The sequence below is a fragment of the Epinephelus fuscoguttatus genome, linkage group LG1 (assembly GCF_011397635.1).
Source record: "Epinephelus fuscoguttatus linkage group LG1, E.fuscoguttatus.final_Chr_v1".
Lineage (NCBI taxonomy): Eukaryota > Metazoa > Chordata > Actinopteri > Perciformes > Serranidae > Epinephelus > Epinephelus fuscoguttatus.
The window spans coordinates 19,457,803-19,474,643 of record NC_064752.1 but is presented as its reverse complement, the minus strand read 5'-3'; the positions used below and the strand labels follow the sequence as shown (position 1 = coordinate 19,474,643).

Sequence of the window (16,841 nt, the reverse complement as noted above, 5' to 3'; positions counted from 1 at the left end):
CCGTCTGTTTCACTCACAGGGGGATGGTATCCGGAGAACAACAGACTTTCAGGATGTCAAGCATCTTTATGAAAACATGAAAGCAGCAGGAAAACGCAGTAATACAAATGGGGAATTGAGGTGTGCAACCGGAAGTCAAGAAAAAAAGGTAAGTACTCAGTCTGTTATCAGCTGTATCAACTGTATTATAATATGTATTACGTCAAATTGTGTACTTTTCCGGTTTCACATCTGTGCAAAGTAGTTGTTACTCCATCTATCTATCTATCTATCTATCTATCTATCTATCTATCTATCTATCTATCTGTATGTGTTGGGTAGTTGTGAAGTACATGTAATTACATTTTTCAGTGGCATGCTGGTAGTTCAACTATACTCATAGTTGCATAGCTATTCAAGTAATTAAATTACCATTTTGCCATTTTGTGTAATTAACTACGGAAACTACAATTTTGGACCCTGAAAGGAATTTTTAAATTACTATTTCACCATTGCTTCTTTACTGTAATTACTTCATTATCGTTTGAACCCAGAATTAGTCTTGAGGTATTTATTACTGCTGTAACAAATGCTCAGAGAAGTTGTTGCATTGTAGAAGTTACCTGGCTAATTGAGTCATCCTGCTTGGTGCAGTATCCCCACCTGGAGCCAGATGCATTAAACTCTCTGTAGATTCACGACTAAAACTGTGTATGCATAGAGGAGGTAATATGCATACGTATTATTTTCGTCAGATTTATAGAGCCTCATTCTGTTTTATAAATCTCAGTCATTGTGGCACTGTGTGGAAAAAGGCATACCCAGGTTTTTTGTGCGTACACACTGGTTGTGCATCTGGCCCCTGGACTCTTTAGTTTCTGAGGGCAGGTGTCAGACTGATGGACATTGTATGCAAAACCAAAGCTGACATTCCTTTTACTTTCCCATGAATAGTAGTATATTATCTTCCGCTCTCTCTTTTTTTGGTTTATGTTTGACCTGTGAACAAGTGAACACTTTTTGCAATGAACTCAACGGAGCAGCGTTTTTTGCTGGCATGTGACTTTTTTATATTATATTTTGATCACACATACATTGTCAATTTGATTATTTTTTACAAAGTAGTTTGAACTACTTTTTCTAAGTAGCTTTAGTTAACCAAACTAGATTTCTCTCTAGGATATGTTTGCTGTAGGTCATCTTCTTCCAGTGTGATGTGTAATTGGTAGCTTGCAAAGCAATGTTTTCAAAGTGTCTTCCATAGCACTGAGGATCAGAGATCAGCCAGTCATGTTTTGCTGACATAGAGGTTCTTTGCCAACTATAGCTGCTTAGAAAAAGGCAGTGAACGCAGCCAAAAAATATTCTTTGCATGCCGTGACTGTAATATTTTTGGCAAGAAAATGGTCAATAAGACAACATCTGCACATATGGGCTCACATCAGTCAACATTTACCATGCCTAACTGACACATATATCTCTACATACCTACCTGACAAATCTAATGCCAAAACTAAAATAATAATGTATGAAGGTAAGCTACTTGTGAGAATAACACCGTGTCTGTACCTGAGTGCCTGTGGAAGACGGACTGGCCACATCGCCCTCTGACCTCTCCTCCAAGCTCTTCACATTTATGCCATCCATTACACCTCCCAGCCCCGGCTCAGTCTTCAGCTACAAAACAAAACACAAATCGTGTCACCTCTGCGTTCCCTGCCTGTCAAAGTCATTCACATCCATACAATTAACACAGATTTGAATCCCAGGAAATATCAAAGTGTGCACTGATATTGAAATGATCTGACTGCTTTGTAACGTGATTGATAGAGCCGTCTTACGTGTCCATGCTTGGGTGGAGCGTGGAGCCGAGGATTGTGTGGGGGTAAGCGGGAAGCTTGGCAGGGGCCTGGTGTGTGCCCACCCATAGGCGTACCCCCGCCTCCTCCATACATGGTACTCTGTTGCCTGGATTGGCAGTTTATATTGCTGGAATAGCCGAGGGATGGACTGTGGAGTAACAGAAAAAGCAACAATATGACAACTCTATAAAAGCTGATGTAACTGGTCAAGTCAAAATTTATACAACCACTGGCCAGTGGTTTAGGGATGTGATTACTTCATGCTCACACTAGATGGTGTTTGAAAGTAGAGGATAAATGTTGAATGATTAATACTGGTTTGCTTATGTGGCCAAAGGAGGGCTGAGGAACTAAAAGCAAAGTAAAACATTGCATATTGTGATTTTAAATTCAGGGAATGTGCAGCATGTACTTTGAATCCAGTACCTTGAATATTAGACCCTATGGTGTGAGGTAGCATTTTTGTGCTTATTATAGAACAGGGAAATATCTGACCTCATGGCGCTCACAGAAAGATGGCCATAAGAGCTGGCCCCATTAGGGTTACAGCGAGAGTTGACAAAGGCCACCAGGGAGTTGGGTGATGTCCTGATCACTGTCTGCAGGTCTACACTGGCATCAGACAGAGGAGAGATGGACAGAGCTCTCTTTTTACTCAGCTTCAGCATTGAACGAGGTGTGGAGAACCTCGAGCCTGAAAGAGGGACAGAGGACAAGAAGAGCAGCAGGGTTAGCTTTCATGATATGAAATCATAAAAGATAAGATTTATATTTAGAGGACACAATAGGAGGAGTTAGCTTACTGTCACCTGAGCCGATCTGATCAGAGCCAGGCTGAATCTGGCAGAAGTTGTGATGAGAGGACATCATGTTGTTCTGGTTACAGTAGGGGGTGCTGTTGCCACCTGTTGGAAATTAAGTACAGTCAGAAACACTGAAACATACCACTGAGAAGATCCACATTAACATTTTGTAGGATAAGGATAGGTCTTACTATACAAAAACTGCATTTGTGAAGGCAGTTGACTCACAGTCATGTCGACATCTCATTTAACATATGCACTGATGCCTCTTTATGCTTAATGTTTTGCGGTTGTTAGTTTTGAAAGTACACAATACTTCAGTTAGTTTAGTTTATTTCCCTTAAAGTCTAGTTTTTATTTATTGCTACAGTTAACTTAAATTATTTTCCACACAAAGATCTAGTTTTAAGTTTAGTTTTTGTTGATGATAATAGCCTTGTGCTCAGTGTGTTGGCAGCTTAGGTTTCAAAATATGGATGACCTATTACTGCCGTACGTTATGCAGAGAAATGAAAAGAACATCATAGGGATATGGCTCCCCGAAATTCTTCAGAGTCAAGAGAAGTTGGGTGAATCCAACGCACACTCTATTAGGAGATTTGTTGTCTTTTGAATGCAGATTTTATCCATACTTTTGAATGAGTTAATATCAATTTGACAGTGTCCTGGTGATTGGAAAAGAGGACATCAGTGTCGATAAAACAAACTTCAGAGACCCCATCAGTGGCAACGATCGTGTGGCAGTATGTCTCAAGTAAAAGCCATGTTGATTTGAACATCCTGTAAATTCAGATGGATTTTGATTTGCTGTCAGTTTTTCTGTTGTTTATCAAATTGATCTGGAAGTGATCCCAGCGTTATCGCTCACCGCTGTCGTTGTCGTAATAGTTGTAGTGTGGACTCCGCCATCTGCTTGAGTTAGAATGTTTTTTTTTTAATTCTACGTTTACAGTTATTGTTAAAGTTATCGTTTGGTGGACATCCCTTAACCCTGTACGTGCTCCTGTTTAACACATCATGTTGACCTGCAGTCTTCTCCATCTTACAAGAGCTGATTGGTTGGGCAGGAAAAAAAGCCACACAACAATCATGTCATTTCAAGTTTTACTGTAGGTACAGCTGCAAGAAGCACTTGTAAAATCCAGCTTTTCTGAAATGACAAGTGAAGAAGAGACACTTAACTACCCCGGGAGGTTTTATCGTCTAGACTCTTTACTCTTAGTTTTTTTTCTTTTTTTTTAGAGGAGATGAGACAAAACAGGGAGAACTGGTAAAATAAGTGAAGCAGAATTGACACAGAGGGATTGTAACACAATGCAACAGTAATCAGCTGGCATCTGTTAAGTATTTGTACTTAGATTCTCTATTATTTGTGTATTTTATGTTTATGTGATCTTCTTTAAATCGCTGGTCCATTTTAGGTTCCTGAGTAATTTAAATTAGTCCAAGCTGCTGTTTTTCTGCAGAGTAGAAGACTGAGATTATATCTCAGGAGTAAAACCTGCCTGTCTTTCCTTTAGTAGAAATCAGAGTAGTCTCTTCTCTGTTTCTTACTCAGTCTCTCAGGTATCTTTCAGCCCAAATCAGAAGCAGCTGTGTGATTAAGGAGATGTAAAAGATACTCTGACTCACCCTCTGTGGGCGGCATGCCCCGGTGGCCCATCATACTGTGTGGCGGTGGGGCCTGAGGGGGCCTCATGTATTGATCCATGCAGTGGCCAATCCCCTGTCCTGGGCCTGATCCGTGAGTCATACTGGGAGTCATGGGATTATACATAGCGCGGCAGTCTTGGGGAGGGCCGTTGAGGAGCGGGGCACGCAGTGAGGACACATCACTGTAGGGAGACTGGTCTGATGGGACTAGGCTGCAGATATCAAAGAAACACAGTTCATAATTACGAGAAATAATCTAAACTTAATGTCAAAGATGGCAACTGCAAAAAGACATGATGGGCTGAAAAAGTAGGAGATGTGAAAGAGGTTGACCAATAGTGGATTTGTTTTTGGATCAAGCTCTTTTTTTATTTTCAAATATAAAGAAAAGCGGACAACTTGAACACAGAACAATTACATCAAATCTCTGTATATAGGAGCTTGCTTACATCGATCATATGTAGGGTCGATGTCTGTCTCAATCTTAGATAATCTGTCTTTGGTCCAATGAAGATGATGCACTATTTCAAACTGAACCACAGTGTGCCTAACACATATTGAAGAGGAGTAAATTCTCTTTAATTTTTTGCCAAATTGTTTCTGAAATTGTTTGATCCTACTCCTCTATACATAATGGAGAGTAAATTTGGGCTTGAAATGTACTTATGTATCTAAATAGAAATTTTACTGGTAGTGGTTGAGGGATGCAAGTCACTGAGAGACAGAAAGCATCACAGAGGACCATATTCAGTTGTGGTAGGTGAGCAGATTGGAGACCCTGAAGTGACACAGGAATTATATAATAAATAAATGAGTATGATGCATAAAAACAATATCTAAATTCTATCAAAACTGAATAAATAAAATTGCAATAATACATGTTGAAAGAATATTATATAGCACTGAGTGTCCTGTGTCACTTTTGGGCCCAGATAAGTGAGGGAAGATTATGGTAATTGGACAGCTTCTATAAATATCACATTATCTATAAGCTAAAATATCTATAGTAACTTTTAACCGGTGGTGTACAGCCTGGAAAGCAGCTCTGCCTGAAGAGCTGAAGGCGAATGTCTTGTGATATGTGGTTCTCACCACTAGATGGGGCATCGTCCTTATGTTGGTCCACACTTTGGAAACTTACTCATCTGGGTTTTCCCCGACCAAACTAGAGAAGGGAAGCTTCATTGGAACTTTCCAGCCTTCTCATGTATTTCAATATTTTCTCTGACCTTTCATCAGTCCCACTGGTCAGTTCAAAATCTGTCTCTCCTCTTCTTTTTCTCCTCTCCTAAAGGGGCAGACTTCATCCATCCACCTTCTCCTGAGTCGCCCTTTCATTCTTTAATTCTTTCACCACAACGTGTATTCCACACAGGAGCTTAATCTGTCCTCTCTAATCCACTGTGCTAGTCCCCCCCGACTCTACCTCTCCCTCCCATTCTCACTCCTTTCTCCCATTCATCCCTTCTGTTCTCCTTCTCTGTTTCTCCCCCCCCCCCCCCTCTCTGTCACTTTCTATCTCCTCTTCCTCCCTCCTCCTCCTCCTCCTGCTCCTCTGTCATTCTCTGTCCCAACCAGCCACCTTTCTCTCCATCTCTCTCTGTTTCTCCCTCACTCTGGGTAACCTGAGCAGGGCGCGAGGCAGTCATGCAGAGCGCAGCGGGGCCTGGTCAGCCTGTAATTAGCAGCTGTCAGAGAGAGGCCGAGTCCGCCCGCAACCTGGGTGGCATGAGGGAGGGAGGGGAGGAGGGAGGAGAGGGGGAGGAGTGAGGGGCTGAGCTAGCACTGTGTCCACAACAATTGCAGCGAGACCTGGGCTTCTGCACCCTCAGAATATCTGTGTGATTAAAATAGGAACAGTTTACGAGCCTTTAAGATGAGTAGGATCCTTGCTTCTTAGAGACGGACTGCTGTGATTTCTGAGAAGATTGATCTGTCTCAGCATAAAGACTGGAGGCAGGGGGAAACGGCTTGCCTGACTGGGTCCAAAATTAGAAAATGTGCTTACCAAAACCTTTAAAACTTATGGACATGATGTCAAACCTGTACAGAAACACAAAACAACTATTTGTGATGTCAGGGGGACTGCTAATAGTTCATGCCGAACCTAAACTTCTGGAAGTCTTCTCATCACAGTGAGGCTGCCAGGTTTTATACAATCGTGCCGATCATATCTGTCAACTTGGCTTGCTGCTGTAGTCTGTTATCAGTGTAACACTGTGTTCTGGCACACAACAATTAGTCGAAATAAAACTGATTTAGTTCATTTTCGCTTATCAGCGGCCTTCATCAAGAAAAAAAACTGAAGATACTAAAAATACTAAGTATGCTATCAGTGCTTAGTCAGACTAAGTGTGTGCTCTGTACAGCAGCAGAGTCACAGCACAGAGCTCTGCGATGAGGTCAATTATACCGACTCTACCAACTTGTTAACCAAAACAACAGCAACATAAAATTCAACAACATAAAACATAAAATATACCCCAAGCTTTTGTATGATCCCTGCAATGCAACATGCATGTGTAAGCATCCATGCAGCAAAGCCAAAGTCAGTGTTGAGCTGTGTTCAAACAATGCATGCTTCTCTTGGGTCACAACTAATCAGTTAAGCATGCTGTGGTCAATTGGTCACTAAAAATAAATTGGCATGATCAGTATAGTTTCTGAGCAGCAAGGTGATACAGTGGTTAGCACTGTCACCTCTCAGCTGGAGGGCCCTTAGTTCACATTCAACAACCGGCTGGGTCCAAGAGTTAATATTACTCACTTTTTATGAGTAATCAGTTGTGTCATACAATGAGAACGTTAGGTACTCTTTACCTAATTAGTTGTGGTGTATCAGTTTTTTAGGTACTCTTTACTCAGGACATGAGATTAAATCTACCTAACCATACTGAGCATAAATCTTTACCTCACCTTTATTGAGTAGACTCTATAGGTTTGTTTTAACACTGTACCAGGGTGACCTCAACCCAAAAGTTGAGGAGACCAAGAGGATGATAGAGAAAGAAGCAGTCATCCTCGGGTTGGATAAGAGAGGGATGAAGAGGACGAGGGGTCCACTGAGCCAAATCCGCAGCCAAAAAGATAAAAACCTTTGCAATATTATTGAAAAGAGAAAAACAGGTGCTGCCTCAGCAACGTCAGCTGTTCCTGTTCTGATTTGTTTACAGTAAAGGGAAGATCTAAACTTTAAAGATCAAAGTAAGCACTCTACAGATATTGAGTGTCATCGATGAACATCTTTGCCTGTAAAATGTCCTGCGTAATTGGCTACACTGGTGTTTCTTTTTTCCCTTTTTTTTCTCCAAAGATTATTTTTTAGGGCTGTTTGCCTATATTGACAGGACAGTTTGAAGTGTGAAAGGGAGAGAGAGCAAGGATGACGTGCAGCTCGATTCCATGTGGGCTGGAGTTGAGCCTGTGGCCGCTGCAGCAAAGACATTGCCTTTGTACACAGGGCACCTGCTCTACCCATTAAGCTACTGGGCGTCCTAGGTGTTTCTTAACAGGTGGTAAAACGTTCTCACTGTGGCATACTGCATACTGCTACTCCTACTGTCAACCCACGTATAGAGGTGCTCGGCGGATGAGCTGATGTTTATCAAGAAATGGCTCCAACATGTCCACCTGCATTTATCTGCATGGCCCACATGTTGATTGATATCAGCTCTCACAGATATATCATCATTGTTATATATGTTGGCTAATGACTAAAAAAGAAATTGTGATACAGAAACGCCACTAATTTTTGTGACAACTTAGACAATTGCCGTTTTACAGTTTGTCCTCAACATGGTACTTTAAGTTTGTTTTAGTAAGTTTAGTATATTTGTATCTTTGTTCCAAATTTAAAAGGATCCTTTTCAGAAATCTATAAGTATGTTATTTGGTCATGTAGAAAAGAAGAATATTTGTCACTATATTTTTTAGATCCTTTTAATTCCTAAATGTCTCTATCAATATCTGCCCTTTTTACATTATTGCTCTTGTATAAGTTAAACAAACAAGATACAGCTTGTCAGCTTAGAGTTATTGGTGGGAGTATTTCCGAAGTGTGGACAGTTCAAGGGTTGCTTCATCTCCGTTTCCCTTCCTTCCCTGTAGCTCTATACTTGACGATCAGACGTGAGAGTGGTATTGATCTTCTCATCGAAAAGTTTTACCTCATCCGACTCATGGAAACAAAGTACATAAGTATATTCCCCAAAATGTTGAACTAGTCCTTATATTTCTCTGCTGTGAGACATTTTAGGAATTCCCCATGACAAATAGGCTAGAGGTTAAAATGCAGCCACAGAGTAATATGAGTGAGGACGTGCACATGCTAACTGTCTTACCCTCTGGACGGCTGGCTGGGTGAGGTCTCGTAGTGATACAGCCCCTGGTGTGGCTGCATGTCCACTGGCATTGGAGCTCCGAGACCTAGCGCTCCCCGTACACCCTGGACCTGATACACAAAGACGAGGACACGGTGAGGGTGAAGTGAGGAAACTCAAACAAACCCCACCAAACTAAACTAAAGTGCATGAGAATGAAAAGGCAAATAGACAAAAGCAATTGTGGTTGGGGGGAAAAAAAGAATATGTAGGATGTTAATAACAGACCAAACCAAACCAAGCAAAACAGTGGAAGGGCAAAATAAGCTCCCTCTGAAAAGCTTGAGTCATACTTATTTTAAACAAAGCTGGTGAGAAGTACAAAATCATTACTTACGTAAAAGTAGAAATGTAAAAACTGCAGTTAAACACGCTGGAAAAGTACATCCTGCGGTCTTAACTTACAGTGCGTTAAATACAGATGGTTAGAAGTCAGATTTTGTGAAGAATAAAAAGTAAAAGCATAGTAAACAATGTTAATCATGGTGCTGTACCTGCTTCAGTCTTTTACATTTTTACAGGATTACTTGTGAGTTTGGAATATCAAATCTCAATAGCAAAATGTTTCACAACTATAAAAGTTAGAGTTAAGAGTTTTGCTTGGTGCTTTTAAATTGCTGAGCACCTCAGGGTTTTGCAGGAGTGCCCAAACGTACACATGCAACATTTTTTGCACGCTCAGATTCATTGTTTTCAATGTAGACGCGTGGCAGGTGCACTCAAACACCAGAGGGACACTTTTCCAGTGTGCACATGTTCCCGAACGCCTATTTTTCAGGGCATGATGGCTGCACCCTGAGATAAACTATGTTAAACTTTTTAAAAACACAGCAGCGAGCACCGCTTGTCATGTCATGTGACAAGGATCAACCAATCACAGCCAACATCTGTCCCGATATCTTTCCCTTCTTCTGTAAATATCAGTTTGTGATAAATATGGAGCAGAAGTTGATAATTTTAGTGCAGAGCTGCCAGAGCTTTACATCTGCCCCACTGACAATATTTTAGACCAACACACTTAAAAACAGCGCCTGGAAGAAGATCAGCTCTGCACTCAGGATTTCTGGTAGGTAGGCTAGGATATGGCGCTGGTTATGGTTGCCTAGCAACCTCAGACACAACCTGCCTCTGCACCCTGAAGAGTTGGCACAGAGTTGGCACAAGAGTAGTGCCCAGCGCCTGACCTCGCATTTTCCAGGCAGTTAAAGAAACAGCATGTGTACGAGCCCTTAAGTTGAAATATAGTTATGCCAGAGCGGAACAGTCCAATATTGTCCAATCAGATGAATTGAGGGGCGTGTCTTCTGTGGTGGTGATGATAAGTGGTAGCATATAGCGTTAAGCTAATGTTGGCTCATTTTCATTGTAGGTTTAGGCAAACTGCAAGACATATCTGAACGAATGTTGTCTCAACTACTTTCTAACATTTTACCAACTTTAATCAGACTCCACGATGCACAGCAGACTGTCAGACTGTCCGTGATTCATCCTAAAATAAGCCTTGAACTGATGAACATCCAGGCAAAGCTCCTGGACCAGCTGGTGGTAGACCTACTTCCTGTGATTTCTCCTTTTTCTGAGGGTTGCATGTAGTCTACACACACACATATCCGTTTCCCTGTGTCCAGTCCCCGTGCGCCCACCACCTGTCCATGTTATGTAGATTTTAAGGTACAGATCTGAGAGTTAACATCACAAAAAATAGCAGTTGAGCTAAGGACAGGTGGTTGCCTAGCAACAATAAAAAAAAAAAAGATACAGCAAGCTGCAAATCCCGTTCAGTCTGATCAGGGCCTGACTCTTGAGTTTCCCTTATACAGTCACACATTTATAGTAATATTATCATCCAAAGCTCAGTTTAGACAAATGAAACCTGACATCCATTCATGATTACATAAAATTAACAATGTCCCTTAAATAACAGCTTGAATTGGTGTAAGGAATAGACACCTCTCAGCTATGGAAATAAGACATGTATACGTTAAGAGACTTTAAAGTCAGTCATGTGATGGTACTGAATGTGCCCTGACACACTCCTACAGATTAGACAAAACCCCTGTGACACAAACAGTGGGCTTGGCTCTAATCTCTCTTCTCTAAACAGTGTCATGCACCTCAAACACCACTGACAGACACTAAAATCCTGCCGCACCTTCTCATCCTGGAAAGTAGCGATCACCGTGGAAAAGGCATAGAGAAGAAGAAAAAAACTGGGGTTATGCCTCATAGCCTAAAAGACAAATAGTGACGGGATGCTAGCAACACAAACAGAGAAAAAGGAAAGTGGAACAAAGCAGTCTTTTGTGTGAAAGTCGTATTGAGACGGTATCTTTCAGCAGGAGTAAGGTGAGGTAATTCTAGCTGAGAGATTTGGGGAACAAGCACCTGCTCATTACATCCAACCACATCAGTGCAGGTACTAATAGTCGGGACTGTGGGCTCTTACATGGTTACACAGGTAATTAGGATCAAAAAATTACTGTACACACTGATGTCACAGCTACCGCAAATGGAGATAAGCCAAAAATTGTATGATCATTCTGATCGTTCAGAATGAGCTACATTAAATATACGACCACAAACTTAATTCGCTACGCTGAGAGAACTACTCTATATTTTTAAATGTACTTAAATGCTTTCATGTCATAGAAAGTCCTCTTTATAAAATGATGTTATTTTGTAATTGTTTTACAACACTTTTATTTTACATTGTAATTATTTTAATTTATCTATCAAATTATTTTTCCTAATGGTAATGCTGTAATGGCTTTTTATTGTTTTAAAATTGGTATTGCCTATTCTCGGTTCTCTATTTTTTCTTTTCCTTTGTTTCTATAATTAACTAAATGGCGTTGTAAACACGGTTGTCCCTCAACAATCTTTTCAGTATAAATAAAGGTTGAATAAATGAATTCTCCTCATGGCAACATCAACTAAATAAAGGTTTTAATCATGTAATTATTCCTCTTTTGAGGCCAAATCTATATTTAAAGTTTATACAACACATTGGGTGCCTGGAATTATACCGTTTTTATCTCTGTTAAAATACCAGTTATTGAAGGAAAGAAGAAAAGCATTAATATAAAAGGTCATTCCAGACTTTAACAGCAGAGTATATATGTATTGCATATTTGTTTTTTTATATCCTGTAAGAATACATCAAAACCTGACAGAATCCTTTTGGCAGTATTTTTAAACCCTTTAAATCCTAGACACACTTGTCTCTTGTGTAGTAATATTTTAAATAGTAAATAGTGCAATCCGCTGCTTATCAAGTGCAATCCACTACGTCTTAGTGCAATATTCCCTTTATTAAGTGCAATCCACCATTTATTTTACATTAACAACAGCTTCATACAGCCAGTTTTTTTACACTATTTATGTCCACTTTCATGAATAATTATGTCGTCTGTTTTTTTTTAAATTTGCTTTTTTTACTGACTAGTTGGAGCCTGATCAGATGTAGCACTCCTAATTTTGTTGCATATTCTTTGTACAATAACAATAAAGGCTTTTTATTCTATTCTATTTAAAAATGCAACATTAAATATATACTTAGATTTTATCCACCACATTCTTTAACTCTGCATTTCAATCCTTGTCTGTGCATGTGAAATCAAAATGTCACATTGCTGCTGCTCATGTGACAAGTGTTCAAACCCAAACTGGGAAAGCTGCTGTCCGCTGCAGATGAAAGCTCTGTGGTCTGAGCCTAACAGGTTGCCAGGCCTGTTATGTAGTAGCACAAGTGTTAAAAGGGCAGTAGGGACCTATTTAAGCCCACAAGCCACCAGGGGGATTTGATACGCAAAGTTAGCAAGCGGCTAAATGATGTGGGCGGTCCAGGCCTAATTGCATATATTCAGCGCCTGCTTCGGATGTGTGTATGATAATTAGCCGGAAGCGCTAAATAGAGATCTCGCCGAGCACCTCAGCTGTCCAGAACTCATAAATACCGAGAAGGGGGTCGCCAGACAGCCTGTCACACACACACACACACACACACACACACACACACACACACACACCTGTCAGTCTCGCCAGGGGGTAGCATAATAATCCAGTGGCCACCAAGTCTGCAGAGAATGTGTGTGTGAGAAAGAGTGAGTGTCACTGTGAATATAGCGAAGCAGTTTGTACTGTGTAAGCGCAGTGGCAGGTGTGTATGAGAAGGGAGTTCTGGAGACAAGTGTATTTGCAGTGCAGTGTGTGTGTGTGTGTGTGTGTGTGTGTGTGTGTGTGTGTGTGTGTGTGTGTGTGTGTGTGTTAGAGTGCGTTTGACATGATAAATGGTGGTGGATCTCAGAGTAAGAGTGAATAATGTATGAGACCACCTGCGCAAAAACAAGCTGGAATCTTTTTTAAAAATATGTTTGCGAGCGTTTCTCCAGGGAGCAGAGCAGCGAGTGACTGTTACTGTTGTAGCTCCGTGTACACACACTATAAACTGTGTGTCGTGTAATTAATTTGCATGGTACATAGAGTATGCTCTTATCCAGCAAATTACTGTGAACTAAGCGCAAACATAGAGTAAGTCAACAGAATTAATGTGGACCAAGTCTGGGGATCCCTGTCTTCTGGAAATTACATTTTATACACTAAATTTGCACATTAAAAATGTCAAGTTTATATAATTTATCAATATAATAAGGAAACCTTTTTGATTGACACATCTGCCAAGTTGCTAAATTGCTGATACTGAACATTTGCAAAATGTCAAATAACAAATCCCATGTATATGTGTATGTGTAAAACGCATGCTTACACCTACTGTATGTGCACTTGTATGTATTATGTACAAAGATGGATGATTTCTTAAATGCATGGTGCTGCTGACACAGGTGTCATGGCATTGTGCTATTTTAGGTCAATATCTTGTGAGAAACTCTCAGGGAGTTTGCTCCCCGATGTAATTTTGTGGTGCTGGGTTTTAGAGGGATGGGGCAGGAGCATATTAAAAACCCCAAGGCCATAAATCAAACGGCTAACTAAACAAGTCTGCTCCACTGCGGCACAGCAAGCTGGGCAGGAACCAAGGAGCTGAGGATGAGGACAGGATGTCCAGCCACTTTCTAAACCCCAAACCTCCCCATTCAAACACTCCAGCTTCACAGCCCTACATCATCGCCACCCCGTAAGCCACACCTAAAAGTCAGACATCCCTAACCTCACACAATCACTTGTCCTTAACATCATCAAATTTACATGGGAATATGATGAACCCAATGCAAACAAACAGGCCATAGCATCAGTATATGGCAGAAGAGCTCAAGCGTAGCTAGAAATGCAACTACTGTCAGCCTGACACCAAATGACTTTTCAAGCTATAACACTGTCATAAACAAATTTTCAATGTTGCAATTAAATCATAAGAGTAACACCTAGATGATGCACGCTTCTTTAATATCGTCATAAGTGTTTAGTCATTGCTCATGCAAATACTTATGTGAACATTGTCAACAACCAGTACCTGCACTCAAACAGGAACAAACAGGAAGCAGCAAACCAGGTAGACAGTAAACATGAAGGTGACTCTGAGGATGTGCAACAATGTGAAAGAGTCTCAGTCAAGTTGTGGAGTGAACAAGAGTCTGTTTAATTGCCGTATCTAATCCACCAATCGGCACTTATTTTAGTGAGAAATCTTAAATTTCGAAATGGTTTGTGTCTCATTCCCATGGTCTCCTCTCACTAAAATAGCGCAGCTAACTAATAGATGCTGGTAGCGAGAAATCAAAATCCGAAATGTTTGCTCACAAATACAATTTATTCTTATGGATTATACTGATGCTGAATGTACAAGAACACTGTTGACATATGACACCTGTTATCTTGTGTTTCTAGAGTTATGTTATTTTGTGGACTTGTAAGGAATTGTTAAATGTCATATTTCTTGGAGGGAGTTTTGCAAAATATTGTCCACCAGGTCAGGATGGGAAAAAATCTAAAAAAGAATCTAGTTGTAGTCCCGCAAATAGTGACCCTGCAGGATCCCCAGTTTTTGCAGAATCTTATATTGTGTGACTAAAAACTCACATTGTCTTTTAGATGTGAGAGGGTGTCAGGCATAGGTATTTTAAAGGTCTTTTCATATATGTTACAAATGAATTGATTCATCATTTATTCTAGAAGAAAAAATCTGTCAAAAGGAGTCAAGATCATAGACCCCCGTGATGTCTAATTAGCTAATTGAAATACTTGGCCAATCTATTTAGTTTTGGATAAGACAAAAAATGCAGCAGCAAACAAACAAACACAAAAAAAAAAACACAAATTGGAAGATTTTTAGTGTGTGACGACCCCAAATTGACCTCTCAAATGTCACCAATCGAGACACTTAAAAAAATAAAAACCCTACATTTTAAAGCATGGCTCTGGGACACTGTATTATTTTTCCACACAGACAGATTCATGCTTGTCTTTTCCGAGCCCCTGCTTGAAGTTGCATGTTATCCTGGATGGATGATATTGGCTGAGTTCACCTCAATTACTGGATATTTTTAAACAAGACCAAGAAGTCCTGACTGTGGTCTCGCCTAATAAATTTCCATTCCGGCTTACCTACTCACTCACCAAAGCAACACAGCTTACCACCAATAAATAAAATATAGTTTTGTATCCCCAGTGGTCCATTATTCATTCACTGTCAGAAACCCAACCGCTGCACTGTAAAGACCCACCGTTCAGCAAAAGCTGATACTAACTACAACTGCAGATCTCTCGTATCCCTCCTCCTATAAATCAAAAGTTGGACTCAAGCAATAAAGCGTGACTCAGTTGAACACAGTCAGCTGTTTTTTTGTGTTTTTTCCTTTTTTGCTACAGTCTTTCTTGGTCTGGTATGAACAATAGCCAATGATAGAAAACTTTGGCATTACTGTTATTCCATATTTGTTAGCTTTGGCCACACACACTTGCTGCATTTACAACAGCTCGCTTTAAATAATCTTTGACAGGCCTGTTACTTTACCTCACTTAAAGTGACAATAACAGGAAAATAAAAAGTGTAAGTAATACTAGCAAGTGGAAAAGACTTATGCTAGCAAATCTAACTAAAATTAGCTGATATTAGCCGCCATAAGCTAGTGCATATTATGATATTACCTTAAAGGGACAGTTCACCCCTAAATCAAAAGAACATATTTTTCGTCTTACCTATAGTGCTATTTCTCAATCTAGATTGTTTTGGTGTGAGCTGCCGCGTGTTTGAGGTATCAGCTGTAGAGATGTCTGCCATATCTCCAATATAATGGAACTAGATTGCACTCGGCTTGTGGTGCTCAAAGCGCCAAAAAATATACTTGAAAAACTCAACAGCAATGTCTCTTTCCAGAAATCATGACCTATTTACTCAAGATAATCCACAGACCTTGTTGTGAGCAGTTTAATGTAGGAACTATTTTCTTTCTACCGAACTAGACCCACTAGCAGTATCACTGGGCGGACAGACAACCTTTCATGCACACATTCATACCTACGGGCAGTTAAAGACCCTGACACACAAAGGAGACGGTTGGCCATCGGTCAACATTGGGCCATCAGTGAGCGTCTGTTGCCCCAGTCTTTGCTGTGTGTCCCACACTGTTGGCCCTTGACGGCCCTTGTTGACCTTTTTCAGCCGATTTAGCATGTTGAATTTGCGTTACAGGGCGGAGCCTGTCAGTGAATGAAATATCGCTGATTGGCAGTTCAGCTCGGCGTATGAGAAGAGAAGTGGAAGTGAGGAAAGTAAACAAACAGCTTAACTCAAGGTGGAGTGAGATCACGTTGTTACACTGGGTCAGATTATTTTCTTTTTTCAATAAGCTCTTTAGCGGAAATGTTTCACTGGTGCACAGTAAATGTTTTAACATTTCATTGTGTTGTTAATGTGCTAACTGGCTAACTAGCAACTTGAATCTGTCCGGTTTCCCTTTCTGAATGACAAATACAGACTACCGCCACCTGCTGCTATGGAGAGTTATTTTCTGTCACGCAGGTGCTGGTTGGCCATCGGCTGCAGTCTTTACTGTGTGTTCAGGTGCAACTTTTTGGGCAAGACAATGGTGACGTGCAGCAAGGCAATAGTCAGCTTTTTTGCCGCTTGTTCTTTAATGTCGGATTGGTGTGTCTGTGCCTTTAAAGTGTCATCACTTAACCTAAGTTGCATGTCTCTGGACTGTGGG

General features: G+C 40.6%; 1 protein-coding gene and 1 long non-coding RNA gene across 3 annotated transcripts in view; one reads left to right on the top strand and one right to left on the bottom strand.

Moving 5' to 3' along the window:
- gli1 (GLI family zinc finger 1) overlaps positions 1-16,841 on the bottom strand; it is a 75,502-nt gene that overhangs the window by 8,217 nt on the left and 50,444 nt on the right. The window contains exons 2-7 of one of the 2 annotated variants that reach the window (XM_049581356.1): positions 8,638-8,747; positions 4,277-4,509; positions 2,645-2,746; positions 2,337-2,535; positions 1,821-1,989; positions 1,549-1,656 (exon numbers count right to left, since the gene is read on the bottom strand). In XM_049581356.1, coding sequence (XP_049437313.1) covers positions 1,549-1,656; positions 1,821-1,989; positions 2,337-2,535; positions 2,645-2,746; positions 4,277-4,509; positions 8,638-8,708 — 882 coding nt within the window. In that variant the 5' untranslated portion in view covers positions 8,709-8,747. The remainder of the gene's footprint in view (positions 1-1,548; positions 1,657-1,820; positions 1,990-2,336; positions 2,536-2,644; positions 2,747-4,276; positions 4,510-8,637; positions 8,748-16,841) is intronic. The other variant, XM_049581366.1, reaches the window with a different exon arrangement.
- Positions 1-16,841, top strand: part of LOC125891837 (uncharacterized) — a 29,711-nt gene that overhangs the window by 296 nt on the left and 12,574 nt on the right. The window contains exon 3 of the long non-coding RNA XR_007449660.1: positions 20-148. This is a non-coding gene — a long non-coding RNA (uncharacterized LOC125891837). The remainder of the gene's footprint in view (positions 1-19; positions 149-16,841) is intronic.